Source organism: Acinonyx jubatus, chromosome D2, assembly GCF_027475565.1.
Source record: "Acinonyx jubatus isolate Ajub_Pintada_27869175 chromosome D2, VMU_Ajub_asm_v1.0, whole genome shotgun sequence".
In the NCBI taxonomy this organism is placed as follows: Eukaryota; Metazoa; Chordata; class Mammalia; order Carnivora; family Felidae; genus Acinonyx; species Acinonyx jubatus.
Genome location: NC_069393.1, coordinates 44,871,192 through 44,888,927, shown reverse-complemented (window position 1 = coordinate 44,888,927; position 17,736 = coordinate 44,871,192). Strand labels below are relative to the sequence as shown.

Genomic DNA, 17,736 nt, shown 5'->3' with positions numbered 1-17,736 from the left:
TGAAAATAGCTTTTTTTTTTCTGATGCTGGAAACAATGTGTCTTTTTTATTTCCAAAACATTTTGTTCCTTTAAATTTTTTTAATTTTGTGTGTGTGTGTGAGAGAGAGAGAGAGAGAGAGAAGAGAGAGACCAAGCGGGGGAGGGGCAGAGAGAGAGGGAGACACAGAATCCAGAGCTGGCTCCAAGCTCTGAGCTGTCAGCACAGAGCCCGACATGGGGATCAAACTCCCTAACTGTGAGATCACGACCTGAGCCGAAGTTGGACGCTTAACCGACTGAGCCACCCAGGCTCCCCTACTTCCAAAACATTTTGAACGATATATAAAATTCTTTTTTCTTGAAACACTTCCTTTATTTTTTAAAATGTTAATTTATTTTTGAGAGAGAGAGAGAGAGAGAGAGAGCGTGTGTGTGCTTGTGTGGTGGAGGGGCAGAGGATCTGAAGCAGGCTCTGCGCTGACAGCCAAGAGCCGATAGGGGGCTCGAACTCACGAACTGTGAGATCACACCCTGAGCCAAAGTCGGACACTCAACCTACTGAACCACCCAGGTGCCCCTGAACAATATATTAAATTCTAAGCAGGAAAGTCAGAACCTCCTGCGATCCCATCACCTGTGTCAGGGTGTTCAGGAGCTGGCATCGCAGGACCTGCCTGTCCTGAACACAGTGAGCCAAAACAGGGTCTTGGGGGTGGGGAAGAAGTGGACTGTGGCCTTGCACCTCAGACCCCGCCCCACTCTTTCCCTATGCAGCCCTAGCTGCCTCATTGGAAAAGTGGACACGGTAATTTCTCCCATAGGCGTGGGGCCAAGGCTAAGTGTGAACACACCTTGTCCAGCTGAGCACCTGCACGTGTGGGCTTTGACTGTTGGAGGCTGTTTCCTTTGTTAATCATCTCTCCCCTTCTTGAACACTGGCCAGTGCTTTTCCAGTTGAAGTTCCCCCAAATCTTCAGGAGGGACCGCGGCTCAGCTCCAGCACCGCTCTGTCTGTGGCAGCAGAAATCTCACAGCCGGCAACTCCTTCTCAAAGGGCTTTTCTGCAAAGGAAAGGAAAGGTGAGCAAAAGGGGACCGAAGGACGTTCTCCAGAGAGGTGTGAGTGGGGACCTGTGTGTGGCTGACACAGTAGTTGAAAGTGGGCAGGTTCCTCTGGGGGTGGGGTGGCCAGGCCCCCTGGGCTGAGATTTGCAGAACTAAGTTAAAATAAACTTTACAGTTGCAATCCTGGCGATAGGTGTTTACTGAGTGGCCTTGCTGTGGTAAGTGCTGTGTAGGATAGAAGGTTGAAGTAGCCAGGTCCAGCTGTTCAGGAAGTTGACTGCCATCAATGTGGAGTAATGGCAAAACAAGGCATATGAAATAAGAGAGCTGACAAGGCCGAATGTACTTGGAAGGGGGCCTTGTGAGCAGGCAAAACGCAGGAGCAAAGGTTTGGGTGAGCAGAAAGGGAAGGGAGATTCTCCATTCTGCTTGGTACACAGGGTAATAGGGTTTGGGCAAGTGTGAGGAGTAGAGGCTACAGGGTAGCCAGGCCAGGATGCCTTGGCCTTGACGTCCAGGTTGACAGGGGGGATGGATGTCCAGTGGTCCCTGCAGTGTGCTCATGCCTCCGGGAACAGTGTCTCCTTGCAGGCAGGCCGGTCTCTCCTGAGGGTCCAGCTTACTAAGCCTGTGCTGGAGGGTGAGATCAGGGGTGGTCCAGGGTGCACCTTCTGCCGGACACAGCCCTGGAACCAGCCACTTGTGGTGGTTAGAAGAGAAGCACCCCCGTTCCTTGAACAACACTGCCATGAGCTGAAAAATTGTCTTAATAATCACACAAGCCCTCAGTGATCCCGAGGGGATCAGGGCCCCCTGGAGCAAGGACGCACCCCCGCTGGGCTGGCTGCTCGCTGAGGAGGCTGCCTTTGCCAGGCGTTCTGCCTGTGCATCTAGATCCCTTTGGGGATCAGACTCAGGTGCCCCCAGAAAACCTTTGTCTGTTGCAGAGAGATTTGCTTAAACCTCTTTAATTCGAGAGTAGTTGAGCCTGGAGCAGCTTCAGGACATCCTCCCCCTTGTGACTTTCAGCTCCCACACTGCCCACCAGGCCCTGATGCCCTCAGAGGCCACTCGCAGATTCTCATGAGCTTGGTTGGTGGGGGGGCAGGGGGGGGATGTAGACAGGGTCACGGAGGCCTTTTTCACCTTCTTTGATTTTTCTTCATGATCACTCACTAAGGACGCTTCTACTGGAAACTCTTACAGGACACAAGTCACGTGCCAGCTGCCCTTTTGAGATAGGAGTCTTGTTGATTCTTTTGGGGAACACATTTGTGGGCCCACCAAATCCTATCACTCTCTGGTGTTAGGTTTTGGCAAGTTTCTTAACCTCTTGGAGCCTCAATTTCCTGCCCAATGCTTCGAGAATAATCACCCCACAGGATGATGGCTAGGTCTAAACAGCGATGGTTATCAAAGTATTTCCCGGTCACAAGTGTGATACAAACAGTGTGCAATTGGGAAGAGCTGCCCATGTACCTTAGTGACTCAACATGCAGAGCTAGGAAAATGTTTCCTCAAACTTAAATCTAAAGGTATTTTTACTTTAGAAAATCTCTTGCGTTTAATATCTATTTGTCTCATATAATGTGTTTTATGATTTTGATACATATAAAAGATTATGTAACGATGCGTGAATTATGAAACATATAACGAAGGAGACACCCACCATAAGAGCACTATACTCACCGTTAAGACTTTGGCTTTGAAATGTCCAGCCTACCTGGGGCCTCAGCCCAGTTGAGCCCCATTTCCCTGGAGTCTATTTCCTGCTGGCTGTGGAGAAGGGGGAATAGATAGGGGATGAGGGGAGATGAGCCCATGGGGGAAGCCCAGTCCCAGAATTGGGGGGGGGGGCAGATCCCTGGAATGTGACTTCTCTTCTGATCACGAGTGACTCCGAGTGTTTCCCACAGTTCTCCAGGCCGGAGTTCGTCTTGCTGGCTGGAGAGGCCCCAGTGACTGTGCACCTGCCTGGATCAATTGTGGTAACCTCTGGGTTGACTGGGCAGGGGTGGAGGGTGGGGAGGGAGCCACACTGCTGGGAAGGCCTGGAGGCCGACTGACCCCTGAGTGGGGTCTCAGGCTGGGAGGGCCCTGGGGGGGGGGTACTCACTCTCTCTTCCAGGCTCCTCCCAGAGCCCTCTGCCAAGTCCCACTCCTGCTTCCCGTCCTTCAGCACTTCCTCTTCTCCTTGAAGACGAGCCTTCTGCTACTTGCAGCTCATCCTGCTTGGCTTTCCAGATGCAGCTCAACTTTGTCACCTTAATGAGTCAGGAAATATTGTTTGAGCATCTAGTCGGGGCCAGGCCCCACTCCAGAACCCAGATCTATATAATGTGAGCAAAATGGAGTCCTTTCCACCTGGAGCTTACATTCTAGCATATTCGTACTTGTCCATTTACTGAGGTGGAAAAGTCAATCTCCTTTTCCTTAGCTCTGCTGCCCCAGCCCAGGGAAGACTGTCGGGCCCCAAGGGGTTCAGCCTCCGTCTGGAGGGGCACTCGGTGTCCGGATTGAGGGTGGGCAAGACACTTGTCCCTGCTGATATACACTCAAAGAGTTTTCGTGATACCAGACCAGAGTGGGGACAGCCACTGCCATGACCTGCTCCAAGATGTCTTGGGGGTATGTGTGCTTTACTGAGACCTTCCTGAGCCAGCCCCCTGCAGAGGAGGGGAGAGATAGGCTTCCCTGGAGAGTGGAAAGGGGCAGTGGGAGGGACAGGTTGGGCTGGGCTGGAGCACCAGGGTGTAAGGGAGTTTGCAGCCAGGACCTGTCCTGGCAGGTGGGCAGCAGAAGCTTCATTGTCCCATTGGGCCCCACTTAGAAAACACACGTTCAAAGGCACAACTATTAAGAATTTCAAGGGGGCCCTTGTAGAACATTAAACCCAAGCAGAGGGCCCTTCAGAGCACATGGGTGCCTCCACACCTCTCTCTTAGCCTCTGCACCAGAGTGCCTCAGAGTGTATTGTGTGATCAGCCCTGCCCAGGATCATGTAGGAACCCTTTCGTACAGGGACCTCAGTTCCACACTGGCCCCTGGAATGTGCGGGCTGCCCCTGGGTGCCACAAGGGCTGGGATGTGGTCACAGGCATGGTCTCCATGACACTAAAGTCACACATGTCAGTGTCCATATCCATGACTGTCCTCTAATGAGGACTTTCTGGATGGAGGTCCAGGCCAGACCCCTGGCTGGGCTTTGGACAGAGGTGATACTCAGCCTATGTCCTTAGAGATAGTGCTCAGTGCCAGGGCTCTGAGCACAAGGTGCCATGGAAGTAGAAAAGGGAGTGGGTGGCTATGCCCTCCAGGCCACAGACAAGGATTTTGAGCCAGACCTAAAAAACTGGTAGGAACCTGCCATGTGGGGAAGGAGAGGAGGAGTATTCTAAGCAGGGGACATTGCATGCAAAGACACAGGCAACAAGCCCATGTGGGGGCAGAATGATGGGTGGCTGAGCGGTGGCAGCTGTGGTCAGGGTGGGGCTGTGGTAGCAGATGAATCTAGAATTAATCTCAGCAGGGTGAAGAGAGAAGTCTGGCCGCTGCTTATCTTTGGATGTGGCTCTGCTGAGCAACTTCTCGGTTCAGAACAATCCCCTTAACTCCTATCTCCTCATTGGATCTGTGCCCACCCCTATTCTCTCTGCTGTGCACTGGGAGTGGGGGTGGGGGCTGGAGGAACAGATTCAGGGTGATTGACACCTGGGACATATGATCCATGGATGAGGTCCCTGAGAAGCCTAAGCCCTTCTAGGAAGCGGAGCCCAAGGGGCAGCTGGGGTTTCAGCAAGGGGGAGACATCCACTGGATCTGCCTCCCAGCCTTTAGAGTCCCTGCAGAGCCTTATAGAATGCGGACTTGGGTCCAGTTCTGCCTCCTACTAATTCTGACACCGTCCCTTCCTATGGTTGTCATCCTTTAACTAGTATCTTTGAACCTCATTTTTCATCTACGGTATGGGAACCCTAACATACTTATCTCATAAGGTTGTTTTTCATTAAGTGAGACAATGCGTATAAAGTGCTTAGCACAGTAGCTAGCCCACAGTCAAGACTCCTGTCTCGTAAGTTATTGTTACAATTGATACTATTATCATTTTCAGACCAAAAAAGGGAAATCCTATTTGGCTCTCAGGGCCCTCTGCGTGGTGCTGTTGAGTGGGCAGTGTCTGGAGGTGAAATGTGACATTATGTCAACGGCAGGAGCTGTCTTCAGTGCTGTCATGTCTTTTGTCAACCTTGGGGAGCTCACCTACTTTGGCTTGGCTTACATGAAAGGTAAGCGTGTGTGCATAACCTACTGCTGGCCTGGTACCTCACGTAACCCAGGTACCTGGTTACCCGAACGCTCTTCCTTCTACGAAAATTGCTTGAGGCTGGGATGCCTCACCTTGCGCATTTAGACATCAGTTAGCATGGTGAAGCTTCAAGTGCTCATTGCAAAGTGTCAAGGGAGTGCAGGAGATTATAATGAAATCGTATATGTAAGAGGCTATGGGTTTCTGTGATTTGCTGGGTCTGGTTGATCTGGTTGATCAGTCTCGAAGCACTGATGCTAGATAAGTGAATGTTAAAAGCATCTCCATGTAGGGATGCCTGGGTGGCTCAGTCAGTTAAGCATCCTACTCTTTTTTTTTTTTTTTTAATTTTTCATGTTTTATTATCCATATTTGAAAGAGAGGGAGACAGAGCGTGAGCAGGGGAGGGACAGAAAGAGAGAGAGGAAGATACAGAATTCGAAGCAGGCTCCAAGGTGTCAGTACAGAGCCTGATGCGGGGCTCGAACCCACAAACCGTGAGATCGTGACCTGAGTCGAAGTAGGACGCTTAACTGACTGAGCCACCCAGGTGCCCCAAGTGTCCTACTCGAGTTCAGCTCAGGTCTTGATCTCAGGGTTGTGAGGTCAGGTCCCCCCGACTCTGGGCTCCACACTGAGCCTGGAGCCTACTTAAAAAAAAAAAAAAAAGCAGTTCCATATAGATGGGAATGTAAAATGGTGCAGCCACTGCAGAAAGCAGCAGAGTGGTTTCTCAAAAAATTAAAAATAGATTTGTCACATGATCCAGCAATTCCACTTTTGCACACATGCCCAAAATAATTGAGAGCAGAGTCTTCAAGAGAGGTTTTTGCACCCATGTGTGTAGCAGCATTGTGTGCAGTAGCTAAACTGTGGAAGCACCCCCAAGTGTCCATTGGCAGATGAATGTGTAAGCAAAGAGTGGTATATACGTATGATAGAACATGATTCCACCTTAGAAGGGAAGGAAATTCTGACCTATGCTACAACAGGGACGGACCTGGAGGATGCTGTGCTATGTGCAATAAAACAGTTGCAAAAAGACAAATATTGTATGACTCCAACTGGGGGAGGTACCGAGAAGAGGCAAAATCATAGAGACAGAAAGAATGGCGGTTGCCAGGGGCGGGGCAGAGGGGGAGTAGGGGGTGTGGTTTAATGGGTACAGGGTAGCAGTTTCTAGTAGAATTCTGGAGGTGGGTGGTGAAGATAGCTGCATGGCAATGCGAATATACTTAACAGTACTGAACTGTACCTTCAACTGTGGTTAAGATGGAAAATTTTTTTATTATGTGTATTTTACCACAACAACTTTTTTTTTTTTTTTTTTTTTAAATTTCCATCGAAATATACAGGACTAACGGGAACTCAGCACCCCACCCAGGAGCCGTTATGAAGACCTTCCCCTTTCCCAGTTCTGCCCAGTTCTTCCCTTTTACCAGCTCTGCCCTTCCATTAGGGACTCCTATTTCCAGCCACGCAATTATACCTTTGCTGTAGTTGATGCTCTCTAAGTGCTGTGTGGGAGAATGGAAAGGAGGTCGAGTTTGGATTATTTGGGCTCTCAGGTTCAATCCTGGCCAGCCCCTCTTGCTTAGGAATCATAATCTTGGTGTTCCTCTATTCTCCCATCCCTAGTGGGAGGGGCTCGGGAGCTTGTTGTAGGGTTGGTTAGTGGCCAATGGGGCGGGGGGACAGGATGGGGTAGGGGGTGCCCTTTCCCCATAGCTCTCCACAGACCTCCAAGAGACCCCTCTCCCAAGTAAAAGAACAAGCACAATATGCTTCGATGTGATGGACTGATGTTGGCTCCATCTTTTGTAAAGTGTGAAAAGAATCTTTAGGAAACACTGTATCTTTATTGATCTGTAACATGCAACTGAAAGAAAACCAGTGTGCTTGTTCTGAGTCCCAACCTTGTGTGTATCCTGGACTGTTTCCCCCCAGTCAGGTGTGTGTCCCAGACCCCTCCATGTGGGCATTCTTGAGCCGCTTAACTGGGATGTTCTGAGTAAAATGCTCAAAAGTCCCCAGTGTGGGGCTTGGAAATAAACCCACTGGGAGGGTTTGCTAGCCAAACAGTAATGGACATCTGTGTATCAACTGGGGAGAAGTGGCCCCAAGGGAAGGGTGAGTTGGTGTGAGTGGTCAGATTCAGGAGCAAGGGCTGAGGGCAGAGGGGGCAGAGGTCTGGGCGCTGTGCGGTGAATGCTATTTTGTCTTCTCTGGAGACCTCCTTCCCTTTCTCCAGCACACACAGCTTTTGAGAGAAAAGGCTGGTTATCCACTTAAAGGGTCTGCCTTCCAAAACTTGGCAGAACTCCTGTGCCTGAGGAACCTGCTGCAGTGTGCCTCTGGGCTGAGAGACTGACGCATGGAGAAGGGTGTGGGCAGAGCAGGGCTGGGGCAGGCCTGCGGGGGTCCCAGAGGGAGTGGGGGAGGGGGTCAGGCTTCAAGTGAAGAGAGCAGAGGTGAGGAGGCAGTGCCTGCAGTGGCTGGGGCTGATTCACCGTCCCTCCTGGCAGTGTTGGAGGACAAACGCAGCAGGGGTTGAAGTCCTGAGCTTGGAGTGGAGTTTCCAAGCTGGCAACATTCAGGTCAGAAGGCAAAGATGACTCCACTTAAGCACGGTCAGTTTGCTGGGGCTGCTAGAGCAAAATACCATAGACTGGGGAGATTAAACAACAGATCTTTATTTCTCACAGTTCTGGAGACTGACAAGTCCAAGATCAGGGTTTGAGCTTTGTCGGGTTGGAGGTTTTCCTGGCTTGCAGATGGCCACCTTCTCATGGTGTCCTTACATGGCAGAGAAAGTGAGCCCTGGTCTCTTCCTTTTATTACACTAATCCCATCATGGAGGCCCCATGATAAACCTAATTATCTTCCAGAGGCTCCCCATTCCCCCATTACATTGGGGGTAAGAACTTTGGGGAGATACAGACATTCAGCCCATTTCATGCCCATGGCTGGGGAAGTTTAAGAATGGTCCAGTTGAGGCAGAGGGCCTGGCCCATGGCAAAGAGCAGAATAAATAGTCATTTCTTTGTTTTTGACTTTATCTCTATAGATAAATAGCTGGAAGGCAGCTATTAAGTGATATCTTCTCTGAGATAAATAATCACATTTCTCCTCTTAGCCTGAGTTCCTCTTCTTTGACTCTCTCCTCTCTGTTTCGGACTCCTGGCCCCTCCACAGACCCAGCAAAGGTCCTGTGGCAGCAGGTGTCCAGATGACTTGCTTTTCTCCTGTTTGACCCTTCTGGGCAGAGCTCAGGGCTGTGGGTGTGAAGGGGTGGAGTCTGTCTGACTGCCCTTCCCTCTCTGTTTCAGACAAAGAGTTCTTTTTCTTGGACGATGAAACCAGGCTGTGCAAAATAGCCCCTGAAGGCTGGAGTGAGCAGCCCCAGAAGAAGACCTCCTCAAATACCTTCACACTCTTTCTGAGGATAAAGTTCTTTGTCAGTTGCTGTGCACAGCTCCAGTGAGTGCTCCAAAATTTTTCATTTGTTCCTTCAGGGACCTGTGTATGTGCTGGCTGATGTGCTTGGTGAATGGCAAATTACGCATAAATAACAACAGTCATTGTGGTCGATCTTGCTGATTAGATTCCAATATGACAGAACAGGGGGAAGTCTGTATTTGGGTCCCGGTCAAAAGGAGAACTTGCCCTTTTGTTTCAAATGTGGTCCACTCAAAGCCAAAGTTCTCCCTTGACCCCAAAATGACCCTCCCTGAGCAGCAGATCAGGGTTGGAGGAAAGGGTTATGTGTGGCTTCGGAGTTGGGTAATTGCCTCTTTATTCCTTTGCTTACTGAAAACAACATCTGAGCGTCAGTTTTCTCACTTGAACCACGGCAACAAACATCTCCGTGGGTGTTGTGTCAAGTGCTTGGCACACAGTAGCCCTCAACTTGTGGCAGGAGGCATGATGTGGGTAAAGGAGACCACACTCATCTTGCTGGCATCGCCCTCTGGGTTCTTTTAGCTTGCACCCCATCTTTTCTCCTTTCCCTGCTTCCCAGTCTGAGAAAACCCTCCAGTTTTAGTGTTCTTTCCCCCTCTCAGCATTCCAGTGACCCTTATTCCTGCGTTTCTTTCCCAGGAACAGCCAGGCAAGGCACCAATTTTATCTGCAGCTTCGGAAAGACATCCTGGAGGAGAAGCTGTACTGCAGTGATGAGACGCTGCTGCAGCTGGCGGTCCTTGCCTTACAGGCTGAGTTTGGCAAATACCCCGAGGAGGTGAGGGTGGAAACCTGGGGCCTGTGGTGGGGTCATTGGAGAAGCAGTTATGGGAACTATTAGAAATGTGGAGACTGAGACTTTGAGAAGTTTTCAGCATCTACCACTGAGATTGAGGTAAATGGCATCCATCCACTCACCCATCCATGCATCCACTCACCCATCCATGCATCCATATATCCATCCATGCATCCATGCAGCCATGCATCCATGCATGCATTCATGCATGTGTCCATGCATCCATCCATCCATCTATTCATCCTTCCATCCATCCATCCATCCACCCACCCACCCACCCATCCATCCACCTACCCACCCACCCATACATGCATCCATGCATGTGTCCATCCATCCATCCATCCATCCACCCATCCATGCATCCATTCATCCATCCATGCATCCATATATCCGTGCATGCATGCACACATGCGTCCATGCATGCATCCATCCATCCAACAAGCTTTCACTGAGTGCTTTGCTGGGCTTTGGGAGTACAAAGATGGACAAGTCAAGTGTCTACATTGTAATGTATTTCTAATTTGAGGTTTCTCCTAAAAACAATAATTTGCTAATTTATTGAGTTCCCATCCCCTTCATCATCACCAACAGGAAAAGACAACCTTTATTAAGAGATCACTCTGTACCTACCGTTGACCTAGACTTTTCCCACAGTGTTAACTCACTCAGTCCTCATAGCAACATTGTATTAATCACATTTTCTAGAAGAACAGTCTGAGACTCATTTGCTAGAAAATGGTAAAGTGTAAATTTGAGCTTAGGTGTGTCTGACTCCAAGGCCAGTGCTGAGTCTGCTGGAAACATTGCTTCTCAGAGCTTTACTCTTTTTGGCCAAACCCTTGTCCTTGCAGCAGAATCACACATATATTCCTTTGATTGATTTTGCCTATGATGGTCTCGTATTACAGTACTCAGGGAGTTAGTAGAGGCTACTGGCTATTTAATTTGCAGATGCATCACAGCAAGGAGGGATGATGTTAAGCGATTTACTTACTTATTTAGGATTCAAAGTGGGGACACAAGACAGGAAGGAGGGACCAGCCCAGTAAGCTGTGACAGAGAGCAGTGCAACTTTGCTCTGGGTTCAGGAAGCCCCTACCCGTGTTCCAGATGAGGGGAAAGGGGCTTGGCAACAGACCTCAACTGAGACTGAGTCATGCGACCCAGCAGTGTGACGTGGCATGCAGTTGTGGAGGCCATCTCTGGCTGCGTCGGTAGAAATGGAGAGGGAAAAGTGAGCAAGCAAGGTGGGCTCCCCACCAGCCCCCTGTGCTCTCTCTTGGATGGTATTGCCATCGCTATGTGACATAAGCTGGGTGCCTCTAGGAAGTGCTTACCTTGGAGAAGCTACGCTCAAGAGAGAACCTGAGAACTGTGTGAAGGAAGAATCCACTGCTCAAAGGGAAAAATGTAAAAGGCTTAATCCCTGTTCCCTGGGGCCTTTGACTGCTTTCCGGAAAGTATCTGTACACCCATCCCCACCTCACGTACCCTCCAAGGCCAACCCCAACTTCACAACTTTCCTGGCCTCCCCACAGGTAGAAGGAACCCCACTCTGGTCCTTTTTGACATCTCCTCCACACCCCTTGGCCAGGAGAAGGGATGACTCAGCACTCTCTTGATAGCAAGTGACAGAAAATCAAGCTCAGATTGGCTTGAATGAAACGTGTAATTTACTGGTTTGCAAGACTGAAGTGTTCAGGTCCTGCCTACTGTTATGACAGGCTTCTAGTCCTTTTACTGCTTACCTGGTAGCTTCTTCCTATCTCTTTTTAGCCTCCAGGCCTGGGGTCCTACCATGCCTAGGGCTTGCTGGGCTCAGGGATTCAAATGACATCAACAGGACTTGGGCTTCTGTATCTCTGGGCCGTGCTCTCCTCTTTCAGTTTTGCCTTCGGTGGCTTCTGGATTCTACCCTCCAGGTTGCAGCCTGGAACCAAAGGGAGGGTCTGTCTCTCTCTCTTTCTCTCTTCTGCTCTCAGTAATGCCATGGAGATCCTACAGTTCTGTCTCATTGGTTCTGATGGGGTCATGTGCCTACTCAAGCCAGTCACTGTGCAGGGAGATGCCATGCTCTGATTAGTTAGATTTGAGTTACATGGCACCCCGAGAACCAGGGTAGAGTTCACACTATGCAAATACATGGACTGAGGGGAAGGAAGGATGGTTCCCATTTCCAGAAAGAGGAAATGGTTGCACATGGCTAAAAATATGTCTGCCACCAGTGAGCACTTAGTGGTTGGCCATGCTACATCCTTGGTGAACAAAGGAGCTGCGTTTAGCCGAAGTTCTGAGTCTGCTGGGGTCATTTTGGTCTGGCCTTGTGTTATAGGCTGAGGAATGTTCCTCCAAAATTTATGTGTTGAAGCCTTAACCTCTGGTACCTCAAGAGTGTGACTATATTTGGAGACGGGCTCTTTAAAGGGGTGATGACATTAAAATGAGGCTTTCTGGTCGGGTCTTAATCCATTCTGACTGGAGTCTTTATCAGAAAAGATTAAGACTCACAGGGAGACACCAGGGATGCTGGAGTACAGGGGAGAGACCAGGTGAAGACAGGGAGAAGATAAGCACTTGCAAGTAAAGGAGAGAGGCCTCAGAAGAAACCACCCCTGTCAACACCTTGATCTTGGACTTCTAGCCCCCAGAGCTGTGAGAGAATAAATGTCTGTTATTGAAGACATCCAGCCTGTGGCATCGGTTATGGCATCCCAGCAGGCTAACGCACCTGGAGTCGGAGAGGGAGAAGCTGCAACCACCAGAGAGTCTGGACGCCTTGGTGGAGATCTGTGTCTTTAGTCCTCACACAGTTGGGGGGTGGGGAGTGTGCCTGTTTGCCTCAGTAGCTGGGTTTAAGAGCAAGGACCAGTTCAAAAGTTAAAATGGCTCTCAAGAACAGTGGCTTTCAAATGTGCTGTGCTGTGACCCAGGATTGAAAAAGAAAAAAAAGGTAGACATTATAACCCAACCCACGTGGGTATGTACATAGAACAGAACTGAAACAAAAGTTTAGGAAATAAGATGTACCCTTTCTGTACCTGTTACACATTGGTGTTTCCTATTCTATCGTAGTTCATGCTGGTTATGAACCATTAACCATTAGCTCGCTAATGTGTTACATACAAACTGCAGTTCGAAAACACTTTTTAGCCCATAGCATTCTCGTTTTGCTTTCTTCCCAGTAGATCTTCAGAAGGGACAGCCATGTCCAGAGTCTTCCAAGGCCCTCTTTATTCCTCACTCTGCCGCATTTTTCTCCAGAGCATTTACCACCGCCTGCGTGGTTATACCCATTTATCAGCCATCCTCCACCTCCAGCACCTTCCCCAGATTCACAGAGCCTCGCCCTCTCTCACTGCTGTGGACCAGAGCAGTTCCAAGACGCTCTCTGCTGTCCCCACATGGGCTCCCAAAGGCAGACACTTTCCTTTTCTCTTGTATGTGTAAAGGCAACAGATTACACAAACCCACTCATTTGGGCACCCACACCCTCAGTCCTAATTTATGGAGGGCCTGCTCTACTCTTGGTATCATCTAAGCCCTATGTCAACCCTGCAAAGTCCGTGTTATTTCCATTGGCAGTTGAGGAAAATTGTGCCTCTGTGAGCTTAGGTAAGCTGGTGAGAGCACAGCCAGGACTCACTTCCAGGGCCTCGCTTCACTGTGAGCCAGGCACTGCGGTGGGCGCATCAGAGGGTGCTTGGGGAGACGCAGAGAGGAGGGCCTGCGCCTGTGTCCGTGTTAAGGGGGGGGGGGGGCGGTGTGGCAGGAGGAGAGGGCTACAGGCATTTCCCTGCAGCCCTAGCTAAGGCGGCTGTGAGGCTGGGCGGCACCACCAGCCAGATCCGGGAAAAACCTCGTGTGCCCCCCTAAGGGGCTTATATCTTGTTGGATAAATGGTTCTATGGCTGGGGGGAAAAATTTAATTTGGAAACCACTGTAGTGAAAGACTGGGAGCCGCTGCAGAATTCTAAGCAGGGAAGTGACATGATTACATTTGCATTTTAGAAAGGGAGACAAAGACATGTTGGTATAAAAATAAATCTCCTTCATCACATCAATGCGACAGAACAGCTCTTCCTCTGGGTGCATCCCCTTCCAGCCTTTGATTACACGTGGGGATGTTATACAGGTGTAAGCATTGCCGTCTGCATTTGCATTCCGCTTTCCTGCTTGCTGACGCGCCTTCCTGCGGCCTTCCTTGTCATCCTCTGCGACGATGACAGTGGGAGCCTTAGCAGGGCTGGACCTCTGCTCACTTTTCCATCCCCGCCCCTGTCGGGCATCACCCGGAAGTGCCACGTAAGTGGTAACTACTGCTGTTACTGTTCCTGTTGCTTCCGATCTTTCTTTGTGATGAATGACATAGAAGTAAATGCTTCTGCTAGGGCATTTTTAGTTGCATATTGACTTCTTCTCTTGGACATATTCCTAGCTGGGTCAAAGGTCCTAAGTGCTTGTAGGTTCATGGCAAAATTGAGTGGAAGGTACTGAGATGTCCCGTGTATTCCTTTGCCCCCACACATGCACAGCCTCCCCCATTATCAACATCCCTCACCAACATGGTACATTTGTTTCAGTTGATGAACCTACATCGACACGTCGTCGTCCCTCAGAATCCATTGTTTACGTTCATGTTCGCTCTTGGTGTTGCACGTTCTATGGGTTTGAACAAATTTATAATGACACGTGTTCACAATTAGAGTATCATACAGTAGTTTCACTGCCCTAAACATCCTCTGTCTTCCATATATTTGTCCTTCCTTCTCCCCCACCCCCACCTGCCAACCATCCCCTGGCAACTACTGATCTTTTTTTATTGTCTCCATGGTTTTGCCTTTTCTAGAATGTCATATAGTTGGAATCATACAACATGTGGCCTTTTCAGATTGACTTCTTTCAGTTAATATGCATTTAAGTCCCGCCTCCCCCCCCCCCCATGTCTTTTCATGGCTTGTTAGCTCATTTCTTTTTAGCACTGAAAAATATTCTGTTGTCTGGATGTACTATAGTTTATTTATCCATTTCACCTACTGAAGGACATCTTTTGCTTCCAAGTTTTGGCAATTATGAATAAAATTGCTATACACACCCACGTGCAGGCTTCTGTGTGGACATACATTTGCAACTGCCTTGGGTAAATACCAAGAAACATGATTGCTGGATCATATGGTAAGACTATGTTTGGAAGACAAATTGTCTTCTAAAGTGGCTGTACCATTTTGCATTCCCACCGGCAACAAATGAGAGTTCCTGGTGCTCCAAATCCTCACCAGCACTTGGTGTTGTCAGTATTCTGGATTTTGGCCATGCTAATAGCATTCTGAATGCTTTTTTATGCAGCAGATTGCTGAGCAATTTCTTTCCATTTGTGTCTGAGCTTAGCTCAAAACTGGCATGGGCTAGCTCTCAGTTGAGGATTCTTAGTCCATGGCCACATGGGGATAGGTCTGTGCCATACCAGGAAATGGGGATGGTTCCCTTCAGATCCCCTCATCAGACCAACCTGCCCATCACCAGCCTTGAGAAGGCAAGATCCTCCCAGTTCCCAGCTGCCTTTCTCATGGGTAATTATCCTCACCTATGGGGAAATGACTTGGCCAAGTTTAAGCTGGGAGGGGCTGCCTAAGACCAGGACATGCTGATTCAGGAATACAAGGGCAATTTCAGCTTCCTCTGAAAGTTCTGCCTTCCTCATTCCTTATAGTGGACCCCAAGACCACCCCTCCAAAACTTTTTTTTTTTAAGTTTGCTTATTTATTTTGAGAGAGGGAGAGAGAGAGAACGCGCGCACGCGTGAGCAAAAGCGGGGCAGGGGCAGAGAGAAGAAGAGACAGAATCCCAAGCAGGCTCCATGCCATCAGCGCAGAACCCGATGTGGGGCTTGAGCTCATGAACTGTGAGATCATGACCTGAGCTGAGATTACCCCTCCAAAACTTCTGCATACCTCTCTGCCCCAGAGTCTTTATCAGGGAACCCTGCATCAGACGGCGAATGATGCTAATCTCCTAGCTGCTCACTGTAGGGTGGCAGCCTCAGGTTCCCTAAAGAGCAGACTGGATGGAGGTTCAGGCTTGGGGTAAGGTGGGGCTCTCAGATCTCTTGTTCAGGAGACAACATCTTGATCCCCTTGTGGTGAGATGCCGGCATAGGCAAGACCTCCTTTGTGAGAATGTGACAGTGTACTAAGAGCATATGCAGACCGGAAATGCTAAATGCATAAAAAGGAACAAAGTTTTGGGGCTAGGGTTTTGCTGTGGCTTTTGGGAAGCGGTGTGGCATCGGGGAGGGTGTGAGAGCTTTGGATGACCGAATCATGTTTCTGTCACTAAGTGGTGGGATCTCGGCCCTGTTGAATGACTTCCTTCCTTGTTCATTTTGTTCATCCTGTCAGTGGCAATAGAAATATCCTCGTAGGATTGCTGTGGGATGGAAAGAGCTAATGTGTTCTGAGGACCACCTGGCATACAGAAGGTCTCAAAAACAGGTGGCTCCTTTCTTCTCTCCCTTCTATTCATGTCATATGGTTTGGGCCAACTTCTAATACAGTGTAAAATGTTACCCTTGGTGGGCACTTCAAGGGAGCATCCTTGCCCTGGCGCCCTAACTGGAGTTTGGGTTGCAGAGGCTTCTGCTGTGCTCAGAGTTCCATAAAAGGCACCTTGACTATGCCCCCCCCCCTTTTTTTTCCTGCATCTTTCCAGCAGATAGAGAGTAAAGCTTATTTTCGAGTTGAAGATTACATCCCAGCGAGTCTAATTGAGAGGATGACTGCTTTCCGGTTGCAAGTTGAAGTCTCGGAGATGCACCGTCTCAGTCCTGTGCTCTGGGGAGAGGATGCCGAGCTGGAGTTCTTGAGGGTAAGACCTCTGTACTCTTGAGAGGGGGTGTTGGTGTTTAAGGGAATGCAGCCAGCCCTCTGGAGCTTTCTCTGGGGGATTGGATGTGCTTAGACCCACAAGGAGGTATGAGTGAGGGACTTGAGACTGGGAGGAAGGAAGCTCTAACATCCTGCAGGGCAAGGAGACTGTTCTGGGAGCAGGTGGCATATTGGAAATGATCCCCCCAAATTTAGTGGGCTGGGGTGGGGATGGTAGGGCCCTTCTTTAATCACAGAGTTCACAGTCACTTTTTTCACAGAGACAGACGGGAGAACACTCAAGTACAAAACTGGGGTATGAGCCAAAAGCAAAGCCATGGGAAGACCTCTCGTTTCCGGCCTTCCAGGCAACTGTCCTCCGCACAGCACAGATGGTGTGGTTTGTGCGTATGGGTATGGCTCTGGTCCACACTCTCTTCAACCCTGAAGCAAAAGCAGTGGCATTCCGGTCCCTGATATCTGTGGTACACACAGAGCCTAGGATGGATAGCCTTTGTACACTCCATAACATACCAGCTCTGGGCCGAGGGCTGCGTGGAATGGAGACAGAGAGAACCTGCTCCCTGCCCGCCAGGGAGTTCTGCATCTCCTGGGGAGGAAAGACAGGGACCCAGAGACTTGCCTAGTGTGCTATCTGATGAAAACAATAATAATGTGTCAGGATAGGAGGGAGGGGCGCTTTGCCCGGGGCAGATGGAGCTGGGAGGGGGGCACATGGGAGCCCCCACCCCCTGGCTTCCCCAGGGCAGGACGCTTGGCTGGCCTTTACAGCTGAGGAGCTGTTTCAAAAGAAGCTCCGAATTTATACATTTCCCTGTGCGAAAGTCTCTCAAGATGGATAGAAACATGTCCGTGGTTTATTTTTATCTTATTTTTTGCCTTTAATAGAGATGGGCATTGGAAAGCAGACCTGCCCAGGGGAGATCTGGCCTTTTCTTTTTTGGTGTGTCATTTAATAGACTGTCTGCAACACTTCGCACATGTGAGTCCACAAACACTTCATCTGAAACGCCCTGATGGCAAGGCACTCACTGCTTCCTATAACCCAGCATTCGTGCATGCTGCTTGTAAGAGGATGCGGCCTTCCTTTGATGAGGGACAAGTGCGCACCTCAAAGCCATCAGCGCACATCTGATGGAGGGTGGCCACAGAACCACAGAACCAGGCGGGGAAGCCAAGGGCTAGGGCCTGCGGGGGCCCCTGTAGGACCGAGAATGCCCACCTGATCCCCCCTCCCGAGGCTCCA

General features: G+C 49.7%; 1 protein-coding gene across 1 annotated transcript in view; it reads left to right on the top strand.

Moving 5' to 3' along the window:
- Positions 1 to 17,736, top strand: part of FRMPD2 (FERM and PDZ domain containing 2) — an 81,908-nt gene that overhangs the window by 12,462 nt on the left and 51,710 nt on the right. The window contains 6 exon segments of the mRNA XM_027062508.2: positions 925 to 1,060; positions 2,962 to 3,033; positions 5,157 to 5,331; positions 8,681 to 8,831; positions 9,453 to 9,591; positions 16,318 to 16,470. Of these exon segments, the coding sequence (XP_026918309.2) occupies positions 925 to 1,060; positions 2,962 to 3,033; positions 5,157 to 5,331; positions 8,681 to 8,831; positions 9,453 to 9,591; positions 16,318 to 16,470 (826 nt within the window).